This window comes from Scleropages formosus, chromosome 3, assembly GCF_900964775.1.
Source record: "Scleropages formosus chromosome 3, fSclFor1.1, whole genome shotgun sequence".
In the NCBI taxonomy this organism is placed as follows: domain Eukaryota; kingdom Metazoa; phylum Chordata; class Actinopteri; order Osteoglossiformes; family Osteoglossidae; genus Scleropages; species Scleropages formosus.
Genome location: NC_041808.1, coordinates 18,380,678 through 18,394,671, shown reverse-complemented (window position 1 = coordinate 18,394,671; position 13,994 = coordinate 18,380,678). Strand labels below are relative to the sequence as shown.

Genomic DNA, 13,994 nt, shown 5'->3' with positions numbered 1-13,994 from the left:
TTTTCTTTGAAGATCAAATGTACTCACTTTTCAGTAGTTATGCATTTGTTAGAAAAACGTAAGCAATGTTGTCTAGTAAATAAAACCCTAATCTCCCTGAAAATGGCTAACTGAAAAAAAAGGATTATTCAGTGAAATTAACCAATCTGCCAAAAAAATCTGTACTGAGGTATTATTTGCTGTTACAGAAAACCATGAAGAAAAGTCTACTGGCACTGAAGACAAATGATTACCTCTTGACTTGAACAAAGAAAAAGAAAAAAAAAACATTGAACACAGAAAACTGTCACATGGAAAGAAAACTTTTTTTTGTTTAACTGCATCAGGAATGTGATATTTAAAGACAATACAGGAAATCTTGAAAGAAACCTTTGATGCAAAATAAAACAATTTTTTTTTTGTTTTTTTCTTTTTACAGGTGTATGAAGATAAATGGGGGCCTTTAAAACATTAATTGACCTAAAATTGTTTAAGCTTCTATCAACCATATTTAGTAACATCAAAATATTTCATTTTTAGACTTAAGTTTCCAATATAAATTAAAGGTGAATATAAGCAGTACAGCAGTATTTGTGGCAAAAATTTAATCCAGATTGACCTCTACATTTAACAAAACGAGAGGTTTAGAATAAAAAAAAAGTGATAATCCAAATTTTGCACATGCACAAATTATGCATAAGTATATGAACATCTTTCCAGCTGTCTCAGGAAAGCACTTATAGCAAATGTGCATTATGCTTTTGTTCTGCAAAAAGTGTCCCGAAAACTTTAAGTAAATAATAATAATAAAAAAAGCAGGCCATCAAATATGTGATTACTGTTATTAAGACCTAATTTACTCAACTGCTGCTCTGCTTAAAGCAACATAAAATATTTCTGAAATAATGTAATAATGCTATAATACTACTCTTTGGGGAATAAAAAATGGAAAACTTTCCTGTTGAGGTGTCAGAGGAAGACATGCTACAAATGACTTCATATTTTGTAAAGTATTTTATAGGATTAAACAGGAAAAAGCCATAGAACTACTGTAATCACTGAAAAGTTTTCTATAATGGTACCCATAAATGACTCATTTGCTCATTTATAGCTATTTACATTTTCAAAATAAGTAAGATAAAGCCTGAAATACTGACTGTCATCACATTACATCTGCTGGACTTGGTGTCTGATCCTAACATTTACAAGCTTTTTCTACTACTTATTGTTGTAACTGATATTCTAATGTTTTGCTGTTATATCAATGGTCAAATATGTTGGATTTCTTTTTTTTTTTTTTTTTTTAAACTTATGGTGCATATTGCACATTTGGTCAATGCAATGTTATCTACTTGATTTGAATAAAAAAGCAATTATATACAAAGAACACATCCATATTTTACTATAGAAGCATATTATGCAACAGCTAAGGCTAAGGTCACAGCTGTAGCTATGGTCATTTTAAAGCATTTTCAAAATTGAAATAAATTAAAATACAAGTGTTGCCAGTTCCCAGCAAATTAGTATACCATCAGCAATAACTTACCACTCTGTATATATTTAAAGGCAACAATTTAAAATGCAGGGGAACAATGTCTCTTCATTATTTCCTGTCACTCTAGACCAGTACTTAATCATGATTCAAACTGAACATAGTTACTGAAAAAGAAACTAGTACACAAACTGCCTCAGGTGGAATAATGTACACTGTATCTGGTGAGTCTCAAGTATAAATCAAAACAAGCATAAGGCCACAAATGTTAACATGAAAATTCGATCTATACAGATGATTGACATTCAGTGCTTCAGTGTACCAGATTAAATTATGACATCCACGCCACTTCTTTTGGCACACAAAGAACCATACACACGCACACAACCATGCTTTAGCAAAATTACCCATGGTTCCACAGTCTCATGTAAAGAACACCTCCATGACTTGCATTTAAATACTATCAAGAAGTGTTTTACATTCCAGTTGTGCATAATGGCTTCAGAGTTCTGTGTTAAAAAAAAAAAAAAAAAAAAAAAGAGTAAAAGAAGAAATGAATGGAAAAATAGCATATTTTGCATATGAATATATACAGTGAAGTGACTGATCGGGAATGTTCCAATTGAAAAAACTAAGTGGTTCATTCTATTAAGACTTGGTGTAGAGCAATTTTTTGGGCGTTCCTGGTTTTTTGATCTGCCACAGGTGGCTGTAGATAGTGATGGCGTCGACGCTGGCAGACATGGTTTTGGCCGGGATGTGGCTGAACTGCTTGCGGTCTGAGTTGTACTTGTACAAGCCTTCAATCATCTTGCTGGTGACTGTTTTGGGTCCAATGCCTGCCAGTTTGGTGATCTCCTCTGTCTCGGGGCAGTATGTGTACAGGGATCGGAACTGGCAGCCTGAATCCCGAAAAAGGATTAGGAAGTTATTGGCTTCTGATTTCTCCATTTCCTGCAAAAAAGACACAAGAAGAGAAAAATGTATAACATCATTTCCACATGAAGGAAGAAAACGTTCCATGGTACCTTGTTGGATTTTATTAAATGAAGAAGTCCTTTCGGGCTCAAATGCTTTTTATATGCATGACAATAGAAAATCTCTCAGTATTTACAATAACAGGACACGTTCAGATTGACCTCTATGTAGCAAATTCCATTCAAGGCCATACCTCCAATATTCTGTTCTTCTGACCCTCGTTCACCTTTCCAGCGAGACAGCAGTGAGCTAGGGCGTTCTGGATTATGTGTTTATTAGACTTGGCACTTGGCTCCTTATACAGCTTTGGCCCTATACAACAAAATACAAAGGAATCCTTAATCTTCATTTTTCTGCATTTAATGTGCAGCAATGCGATGCATAATGGTTACCATTCAAAAGAAGCTGCTCCAGGTGAAACAAATATCTTGAAGTCTTATACAACATTGATTCTCCAGATGTTTCCAAATAATACAACTGGAAGGGAATAAGTCTGACTAAAAAGAGATTCAGTCCTGTAATTGGTAGGTGGAATTTGATTTAAAAGCCCTTTGCATTGGCTTTTCCCCAAGCTCTAGGAGGTCATTATGCTTTCTCCCATGTACAGTTTACAAAAAAGCAATAAGCATTCCAAACCTGTATACTCTGTATTAGAAGCCACTGATGATGTTGTGGAGCCATTCTCCCAGTCCTTCTCCCCGTTGCGGCTTCCCGACCGGCAAGGGGACAAACAGCCATCTGCAGAGTCGGGCCTGGAGGTGTGGGTGAAGCATTGAAAGAGAAACCTTGGCTCATCGCCTCAGTTCTCATGAGTCAAGGAACATACTAGAGTGAAACTATAGTACAGAAGCACATGCAGTCTGAAAAGCCATTGGGGAGCTTTGTGAGCAAAGGGGGTGTAGACATGAAAAGCGGTACTGTGAGCAACAGTGATGGAAAGCTAATAGAAGTTACGTGAGAGCCATGTTGGAAACATAATACTACTGTTTCATGCATGAAATGAAGTAAAGGCTGCCACTATATTGAGCTACACTGACCTTGTATCAGAAGGGAAAATACATATCATTTCAGTAAATCACTAGTCACTGGAAATGTAACAGCAATTTTTACCCAAAATTGGCTTGTTTAAATGTATTATTCTAGTTGTCTGCAGAAACCATGGACTAAACCATTACAAAAGTATTCAAAAATATTGGGACTGCTGATACGTGATGAAAAATTAACTTAAGATGGAAGGAAAACTTGTCTTTCTCCTTCAACACTGAAAAGATATCAACTACATATTTTCCAGCATTAAAACCTTCTGAAAGTACATAAATATAAGAGAAATTAAAAGTTGTTACTTCTGTGATAAAAGCGCCCTTACAGAGGTGCAATTATTTCTTTTATCCTAATGTCCTATGGGCAAGCGAAAGGTTACAAGCAGTAACAGGGAAGTACGCAGAGCTCACTCGGTTTTCAGTTCCTGGATGACTGGCAGGATTTAGCTCAGCATACTGACATGCCCTGTGGGCCATGTCCCTCACACAGGACCCAAGCAGGAATAATGAAATGAGGCAGGTACTGCAGGTTAGGCCAAAGACACTAACCTTCCTTTTTTCACTTTAGGAGAGTTCAGAAAGAAGCAGAGGCTACCAGAGGTGAGCACACTACTCCTGAGCATCCCAGGAGGTGGTGAGGGAATACAAGAGAATGACATTTGTACAGAACAGATCCCATCAGGTGTGCACTCTGGGCTCATGGGTAGCAGCAAAATGAGGTGAGATCTGTACATTAATCAGGTTTCAACACTGGCCTTTACATGGTTTCATCACTGATGACTCCTTTTGCTAAAAACTTCCCAGAAGCCTCACATTGATGACATTTATATTTGTGTATTTAATGCACTTTTTGTCTTGCTCTCGGAGATGTACGTTGCTTTGGAGAAAAAAAGCCTGCTAAATGAATAAATGTAAATGTAAAATATTCTACTAATTTATGTGATACTTTTTTCTAAAGCCACTTACAGTGTTAAGCTATTTACAATGATTTACCCATTTGTACCACTGGATCACTTTTACTTTATCAGTTCAATGTTAAGTAGCTGAACTGTAATACCCAGGTATTATGGTTATTATGTGCTTATTTATTACTAACCTTTTGTCAGACTATTTTAAGGGTATGAGTATACAACCATGCTATTGCCATGGTCACTCGCCAGCCCAGTTTATACTACTGGGTCAGTGTGCTGTCAGAGATGATGAGAAGAGGTACACAGGTTAGTTTTTCAGAGATTGCTTACTGTAATTATATGACTGCTTAATAGACACTATTAATAAGTAATTAACCAAACTTGGGGTATGGTAAAAGACAGACAAGGGCTTGCTGAATTTACATTGTATATGCTTCAGAAACTATTAAAAGCTGTAACAAAACATTGTATTGGTATATATATATAGAAAGAAATTTCACACTGAATGACATTTTAAAAAACCTGGTTGACCTAAGAGAACAAAGGAATTCCATTATTACAACATGAATGATGTTGAACACACTCCAAATTAAAATAACTCAAAATGTCCTAACTACTAAATTAAATAGAAAATGATATATCTGTGGAAATCAAACAGGTTACAATATACAGATTACTTCTACAAAGAAATGCTCTTACTCTGTCTTGCTGGTCTTATTAGATCATGCTATCATGACTGAATGATTGGAATGTAGTTTGCCTAATCTTCAGCAAATTACTTTAATTACTTACATGAGGACTTCTGCCATAGCCTATCGACTGTGTGGGTGCTAACCAAGTAACTGGTAACCCCATGTTACCAGAGGGTGCTTAAGCAGAAAGTGTGTTTCATGCAGACGAAAGGGCTTGTACCTGGGGGTGATCTTGTCAGACTGCAAGCTCTCATTGTCTCCAAGATTGAGTGAAGCCAAAGAAAGACTTGAGACTGAAAAAACACGAGGTCTTGAACCTGTGTGCAGGAAACAAAGTTGGCAAGACATACACTGAGTCTGTTCACAACACCTCATGCATACCTGTCTCACACAGCTTGCAAGAGAACTAGTTAGCTTGTATTTTTTAAAGCAGATTATATAACTGCTTGGCTTCAATGTTACAAAGCTAGAAAAATTTTTTTTTGAGCCCTAATCCTGACATTTAAATGAGAATTTACATGAGCAGAACTGATCGAGACCAAGAATCGATTTTGAAACAACTGTAAAAGTATATTTTACGTACATTTTTGACAATATTTGCAATGTAGTAAGAGTGAAAAAATCAGCTTGATTAGCCAAGCATTTTGGAAAAGCAGGGATAATGTGAAAAGCCAGACAGTCAAGACAGTGAATGGCATTAGTAAAGCTCAAGAGCTTCCTGAAGTTACGCAGAGGTTTGAAAGCTGGCTGTTTGGAGCAGATCTCACATCTCAGGAGACTCTGGCAAAGCGAAGCTGCATGGTACTCTGTACGTGCTGCGGTTAAAAGAACACAGGTGAGTCTAAATGGCTTGAAACTGGGGGTTGGAGGATAGAACAGACTCCATGCCAGTCAGGAAAGTGTCTACCTGCCACTGCTTTGGTGGGGTTCTTGGACGACTCCACAACATCTCTATGTATGGATTTAGGGCGGGGCTTCTTCTGTTTGGCACTTAAGGGGCGGGGCTTGATGACCATGTCCATGTCCTCCATCAGCTTGAGCTGCTTCCTTCTGAGGTACTCCTGTTTGATGAAATCTCTGCGTGCCTTCTCATCCTCCTTCTTCTGTCGCTCCTCTTCCGCTTTCATTCTGAAGTAGAGGGAAAAACTCAGTAATACACTTTAAATTAATGCTCTTACTTAGCCAAGAGGACAAGCAGATTTAGTGCACATTGATAGTATTTATCTTATTTACGCACTGTATTGATTACTTAACTGAATTGTGGTGTCAAATGTAATCAAACACGTTTCAGAACATACAAAATAAATGTTGTTTGAAATGTATATACCGTGCATATCTTTGATATCTGAAGAAAAAAATCTATCTGATGGAGAAATGCTGAAATGTTAAAGGATCTGCACAATGGTAATGTTTTCACAAAATCAACAGATGCATTAAAACTTAATCTTCAATTTGAATATTTTAACCGTTCTGAGTATTTAGGTCACACTCCAGTAAAATTTCAAGGACTGTTTACGGTCTAACTAATGTTCAAGTTACCCACTGTACACTATAGACTAAGGACCACCTGTACAAGGAATCAGACTGTCCCACCTAAAAGTACATACAGACGGTGCCCGGGCTACGATGGTCCGACTTACAGTTTCTCAACTTTACGATGGTGCGGTAGCCATATGCATTCAGTAGAAACTGTACTTCAAATTTTAAATTTTCCTAGGCAAGCGATACGTGGTACGATACTCTTGCGATGCTGGGCAGCGGCAGCGATCCGCATCTCCCAGTCTGTCACGCAGAGGTGTGTATTAGGTGTATTAAATGAATTTTTGACTTAAGATGTTTTCGACTTATGATGGGTTTCGCCCCCACATAACCCCACTGTAAGTCGGGGACCACCTGTATTCAGTGTTAATGACCAAGAGGGATGCAAAATATGCTATAATAAGACATGTTTTAACTTGAAAACAAAACTTACAAAAAAGTATTTACTGTACCATTTAACAGTCAGTATAGTATTGTACAATAAATTTGTTTATTGGTGCTACCACTGGGTTTGAATCACTGTGCCAAGTGTACAATTTGCATCCTAAATACACACACACACACACACACACACACACACACACACACACACACACACACACACACACACTTTCAGAACCGCTTGTCCCATACGGGGTCGCGGGGAACCGGAGCCTACCCGGCAACACAGGGCGTAAGGCCGGAGGGGGAGGGGACACACCCAGGACGGGACGCCAGTCCGTCGCAAGGCACCCCAAGCGGGACCCGAACCCCAGACCCACGGGAGAGCAGGACCCGGTCCAACCCACTGCGCCACCGCACCCCCTCATCCTAAATATATTTCCACAAAAAATACTGAAGCCGAATGACTTAATTCTAACTTAACAAAAATTTAAGACAGAAAATGTGTGTGTGTGTAAACAGACTACAGCGTTTAATTCTCCATTACATAGAAGGCCTTAACAATGGTGTGGCACTCTGGGAACACAAACTCATACAGGAAGTGATGCAGAGGAAATGATGCAAAGGAAGTGTTAAAGGATCTCACCGTGCTACTTCCTTCCTCTGCTCTTGCTCGGCCTCCAGCTGCTGCTTCTTCTGCTGCATCTCTCTCTCCCTTCTCAGCCTCTTCTCCAGCAGGGCTGCCCGCTTCAGAGCAATGTCCTCCTCACCCTTCATGTCATCCTGGAGATGGCGATGCACATGGACAAAACAAACCCTGAGGCGCCATGTCAGAACCTCTCACATCAACCCTCATATTTATCTTTCGGCGGTTTAGTTCCTGCGTGTCCTCTGAAGGATGACTAAACTTTTCCGACACACATTTCAGCAGCCCTGCTTAATACTCGACCTATTTAAATGCGAAATGATGAATCCTTACAAAGTTTAGGAATTGTCCACCCAAATTTCATACATTTAAAAACATTACTCAACATATAACAGCAATTCACTGATTTATAAGTAACAGCTATATGAACCTGAAGTAAATGTAGTCTGCAACATACTGATTGTTTCCTCCTTCAGTCTACAGACAGCCATTAGAAAGCAAAGGGAGCTGGAACTCCTGAGAGGATCATGTCAAAAGAGTTTAAGCAAAATGTGTTTGCACAAGTGCACTAACACTTAATACCTTTACCTTAAAGAAGAAGCCACAGCACACTTTCTGCTCATCATCATGAACATCCCCGCTTGTTGCTGCTTCGCTACCCTTCTCCGTTTCTTGGTCATCCAGTGGCTTCAGCTCAGACAATGGCACCTCAATCAAGTTCTTGGCAACTTGGCCCGAGTGTTCAGCGAGGCTCGCAGAGGGAGTGACAGTGAAGGTCTCCATAATGGGCTGGGACAACACCTCAGACACTTTTGATTCCATGGGTTTGGTCTCCTCGATGTGCTTCCCCTGTGCACGGGACTCATTTTGGTTCTGTTGGGTCTCTTTGGCTGGGGAGTGAGCTGGTCCCAGAACCTCGCTCTTCTTTGTTGTGGATTCTGGTGCTGGCTGTTCATTCTTGCCTCCCCCTGTGCTGTTTCTACGCCTGGGTTCAGGATCCAAGGTGGGCCTAGAGTCATGGCCCAGGTATGTGAAGGAAGTGGTCTGTGTTTGGCTGGGTGAGAACCTCCGCAGTCGCGGGAGGCTGTCGACTGACTGGGGCGTATTGAGCATTCGGTTCAAAGGGGTGATTTTCAGCTCACTTGGCCGGGGTGTCCTGGGAGTTTTTGAGTGGAACGATGCAGACTTCCTCTTTATGGTGGCTGGTGAGCGGTGAGTGGTGCGAGGAGACCCTGAAGAGGAGAGCACCGGGGACATGGAGCCTGTGGAGCGCGGGGCGTGCCGGAGCTCCCGGACCTGCTTCTGTGGCGAGGGCTGAGGTGGGGACACGACCCAGGAATGGTGTTCCCTCATCTGCATGATGAGCTCCTGCTGTTGAGCCAGCCTCTGCATTTCCACCTGTAGGGAGCTGAGTGAAGTGTTCAGTTTCTCGATGGACCTTGTGTACTCCGCCAGGTCCACTTCCCCACTGCCCTCATCATTGGGGGATTTCACCCATGCATTCTGGGTCTGGTCCTTGGTCTCTTCTGCTGAGTCCAGTTTACTCCTCACAGGCTGTTGGCTGCTGTCATTGCACCCCTTAATTTCCTGGGAGCTGCTAGAGTGTGTGCTGCCTTCTGCACAAATAGCTTCTTCCCTGAGTGGTGAGGTGCCACTGCCCTTCTTCCTCACCACATTAAGAAAGGCTGTCCTGCCCATTCTTTGCCTGTGTCTGGTGAAGGCCTCCTCGACTTTCTTCTTCTGTGCTTCGATGACCCTCCGCTTTTCCTCTAGCTTCATCTTGAGGTGTACCATCTCAGAGGCCAGCATCTGAGTAGGGTCTCTGCGTGATTGCCTCACTGGGCTATCTTGAGGAGTCTGGGCCCAGGCCACCATGTGAGGGATATTGAGTTCTGAACCCTCAGGTGTCATCTTTGTAGAACTGCTGCCTGTGCTCCGCCCCTCACCGTGATTGAGCTTTTTAAACTTTTGCTCAGCAAAGCTGGTCATCTTAATGCCAGAGCTGGAGGAGGCCGTGCTGCCGGCATGTGACTTGATACTTACAGAGCTAGGACATGGGCTTGTCCCCTCTCGGGCTTGGCTGACCCTCAGTTCATAGTCATGGTCCATCTCTGAATCCAAGCTCACTGTGTAGTCCTTCAAGGAGGAGTCCTCATCCAGGGTCTCTTGGATGTCCTCTGTTCGGACATGGATTCCTGTGTCCACCTCTGTGGAAGCAGAATCTGGGTCAGCCTCGGCTGCCCTTGCTTTGGAGCATGACTCAGTCCTCTCTGTGTCATGCAGGAAGAAACCATTGTTGACTTTTTCAGCAGCCTGAGTGCCATTATGAGGCCTATCAGAACTGTGGATGATCTCTAGGGCCTCCTCAATGCTGGGTGTGCTCATGATATTCCCATGATCACCCTGGAGCGGCCCATTCGATAATCCCAGGTGATTATCTCGGACAGACATTTCTGGTGGTCTGTCAGTGATGGTGCTAGACAGATTCTCTGCATATCCCTCTTCCTCAATGCCCTCCTGCTTGCTTTGCCCATTGACAGGCTGGAAGGACAGATTGCGCTTCATGTTCCTGGAGACGTGGTTGACCTTGAAGCCCAGCCCATCTGTACTAATAGACCTGGTCATACCCCAATTGGAGGGTGCAGCAGTTTTCATGGTGTTCTCATCATCAAAAGGAATGTCGAAGGAAATACCGTGTGCAGAAGACCTTTGAAATGACAAAATTCATTGCAATTAACTAAATCATAACTTTGATCATAATGACCAAGTAAAATGCACTATTGTTGTGTATTTTGTTAACCTGAGCTTTGGTGAGCAAGTAATTTCTGCGCACTGACCGTTTTTCCTTAGGCCAGGTCCCCACACAGCCATCCATGTAAGACAATGAGGTTGATCGTTTTATTACTCCTGCCACCACAATAAAGTTGAATAACAAATCAGAAAATGCAAACATCTAAAAGCAATGAGACATGAACACATATTCATAAGTGTTTCAGTAGTTGCTCTAACCTGATGTGCACAGTTGTGGTTTGAGAGGCAAACTGTAAGAAAAAATTAGTGTATTTTTTAGTGTACGTGACAAAAAGTTTGTTCATGCAGTAAAATTTATTTACTCTTATAAAAGTTTTTTTTTTTTTTTTTTAATCCTTCATATAGACATACATTGGAGTAAATGCTACGTATTTGCTCAAGAATATGTAACCGGTTTTATGACACTGCAGTACCTTTGCACCTTTGGAGGGCAGGGTTTCTCCATGAAGCTCCTCTTGGTGGCATTGGAGATTGGAACTAAGGGCACACTTTTCAAAGAGGGTGCGGGTTCTGCTGCCAGACACAGACAGCACCGCTCACACACTGCAGAATTCCTATACGAATCACAATAGAATAAGCGTGTCCATTTCATTCCCTAGTACCTACCTTCAACTTCTAACCTCCGGGGCTGAACAAAGGATGGCTTCACAACCTCAAACCACCAGAACAGCTCAGCCATGAACACAAGGTAGTTAGTCTGGAACAGAAACAATTTATTAGAAAACACACGAGAGAACAAAAAAAATAAAAGCACCACACATGCAGATGGTGTTCATTTTTTTCTAGTGAAGCAGCAGCGGGCATCAACTGACCAGGAGTTGGTTTTGTGCGTCATATCTGTGTTTCCACTAGATGTCGCTGTTTAACAGAGTGAGGAATATTAGTGGACACATTCTAAATGCTGCTGAAGTCCCTCTGCACTGGGCTATAAAACTACTGCAAATAATGTAGAAAATGTTTCGCCTCATGCAGAGCACATGACAGTGGAAACAGAAATAGCAAATACTTTTCTAAACTCTGATTATGCACTATGCAGTAATACTTAGGAATCGGAATACTTTCCACTGAGTTTACATGTTTATTTCGAAAAATTGGGACACTTGAATCTGGGTCAGTTTTTAGAGTTAAACACAAACCAAAAACAACTTCATGACAAAGGTGTGAAGCTTGGCCAATATCTGCAGTAAAGAAGTTATGCTGAGCATTTCATTAACACAATGTTAATGTCAGTTTAATAAACTATAACACGAAAACACTTCCAAAACTACAGAATATAGAGCTACAATTTCCAAATTGGGCTAATATAAAGTAATTACTGATATTCTTTAGTGATAATCCTGATACATCTATACACAAAAGGGAAAGGACTACAGCATGCATTCCCCTGAAAAAGTCTGGTGCGTCCGAATGATTAAGGCTTCAAAAGAAAGAACATGGCAACTTAAAATGAAAAAGAATATTTGTCAGAGGCCGTTAAGGATCAGTTGTCCAATAATTGTTTCAAAGACTGAAGAACATGGATTTAGCTCAATACGATCTGGCTGTCATCACTGCTGCCCGGCCACAAATCATCCAAAATTTATACCTTTGACATACAATCTCGAAGGCAAAAGCCACTTTCTTCATAGCAAATGCTTAATTGAGGTTTAGATCAATTCCAGGCAATTCTTCAAGCAAAGAAGGAATGACAGAGGCAAAGTAAACAGCACACTTTATTTAAGAAATGGGAAATAAGCATTCCGGACTGGTGACGATGAATGGATCACCCCTTGAAGAAGCATTGCCCTGAAACACAATCTCAGTACGTGACAGATTATTTAATCTGCAGCACCCAACAGGGGTGCTGCATCTAAGACTGATATTAATTGGAAAGATAAGAGCTTCTGTTTCATTCAGTAGAGCCCCAGGGCAGAATGTGCTGCAATGCAAGAAAGATGACATCAGGCTCAAAGAGCACTGTAATGAAATGTGATTCCTCATGCGAGTGCTGCCAACACAAGCATACATCCATGTTCAGTAGCCTCTTGTCCTGAGCAGGGTCATGGGGGTCTGGAGGCTATCTTGGAATCACTGGGTGCAAGGCTGAGAGGACAGGACATCTACAGAAGCAGCTGGACACATTCCTATAGACGATATGCACTGAGATGTCATTCCAGTGTAACGTCAGCGGTACGGACAACTCGTGAGTTATACTGACCCCACGATGGATGCACATGTTGTGGTTTAGCTTAGTAATTACACACTGCACAGTTACGACAGCAATTTCTCAACAGTATTGGGAGATTTATTTGTGTTAAACAGACTGCAGGAAGAAAATGAGTTACAAAAAGGCGATATTATATAACAGAGGTCAGGAGAGGCTGGGCATTACACCTGTGATACAATCCCTTTTACACATGCCAACAGGACACTTTAGAATATAGCAAACTTTACTGAAAAAAGATGCAAGGATAATAATGGGACAGAAGAAATCTGACTCAACTTCTCAGTAAAAAATTAAGACAGACTCCAGCAATATTTGTTGGCACGGTAACAATACTAGACCTGAAACATGAAACTGCAATCTGAAATAATATTAAACAGGAATTATAAAATAAAATCCCAAACTGAGCAAAATGATGTTACTGACATCATTAACCTACTGGACTTCACAGATCTGCAATTTCGACTTAAATATTTTGGACTGTTCTCTGAAGGGTGCAACATAATTATTTCTAATACGCTGAACTGTCGCCAATTAATCTTTACAATTAGATTTTTTTTTTCAAATGAAATAAGAGCAGCTTCCGTGTGCAATAAGATGGGGCCGGCCATTAACCCAACACATACTAGAAGCAGCCAGGCACTGCCTGCCACCTTACTGTCCTTCTCCCGTGCAAAGCGCTGCCCCCTACCCAGATCCCTTGGCTGAATCTGACCCAGCGCTGAGGGCCTTGGGGCCAGGCAGGGGGGCCATGGTGGAGCACACTGGAACGGGGACAATGTGTCCTACTGAAGGCTCAGCGCTGCCGGCTCATCGTCTCAACAGAAATGGGCTCCTCTTTCGTCCGGCAAAGTCAGAGAAACTGACAGTGCAGCCAACTCTGATTTCCATTTGAATAGACAGCAGTGGGACTTGTTAGTCTACAGTACTTATTCCTCGCAAACAAGCCTTTATACGTTCCAACTCTACAGTGAGCGCTTTCACGGCAGAGTTTCGTTTCGCAAATAACGAGGGGACTTCTCCAGCGCGGAGACTCATTATAGTTTGTCTCAGTGCCGTGCTTCCAGCAGACAACACTACAGTTATGGGTGCAGCTAATATGCCTCTGCTCCTAATTCCGCTAACATTCAGTCGGTGAATAATCGTACATTGCTGCGCTCCGCTCTGAAAAAAACTCAACTCTCTTGTAGTTTTGAACATGCCGTGAAGTTTTTTTTTTTCCATCCGCGTATCACTTAAACAGATCACTCTTTCCACCTCTCAGACCAATGACACAGAGACGACGTTTTGAAAAGAATATGAATACAGCTATTATTAAAGGG

General features: G+C 41.4%; 1 protein-coding gene across 5 annotated transcripts in view; it reads right to left on the bottom strand.

Moving 5' to 3' along the window:
• Nucleotides 1–442: 442 nt before the first annotated feature.
• LOC108935218 (calmodulin-regulated spectrin-associated protein 2-like) overlaps nt 443–13,994 on the bottom strand; it is a 40,847-nt gene continuing 27,295 nt past the window's right edge. For 2 of the 5 annotated variants that reach the window (XM_018753649.2, XM_018753652.2), the window contains 12 exons: nt 11,076–11,166; nt 10,883–10,982; nt 10,668–10,699; nt 10,496–10,565; nt 8,247–10,365; nt 7,659–7,795; nt 6,000–6,220; nt 5,313–5,409; nt 4,039–4,104; nt 3,086–3,201; nt 2,643–2,761; nt 443–2,425 (listed from right to left, as the gene is read on the bottom strand). In XM_018753649.2, coding sequence (XP_018609165.2) covers nt 2,120–2,425; nt 2,643–2,761; nt 3,086–3,201; nt 4,039–4,104; nt 5,313–5,409; nt 6,000–6,220; nt 7,659–7,795; nt 8,247–10,365; nt 10,496–10,565; nt 10,668–10,699; nt 10,883–10,982; nt 11,076–11,166 — 3,474 coding nt within the window. In that variant the 3' untranslated portion in view covers nt 443–2,119. The remainder of the gene's footprint in view (nt 2,426–2,642; nt 2,762–3,085; nt 3,202–4,038; nt 4,105–5,312; nt 5,410–5,999; nt 6,221–7,658; nt 7,796–8,246; nt 10,366–10,495; nt 10,566–10,667; nt 10,700–10,882; nt 10,983–11,075; nt 11,167–13,994) is intronic. The other 3 variants (XM_018753650.2, XM_018753651.2, XM_018753653.2) reach the window with 3 other exon arrangements.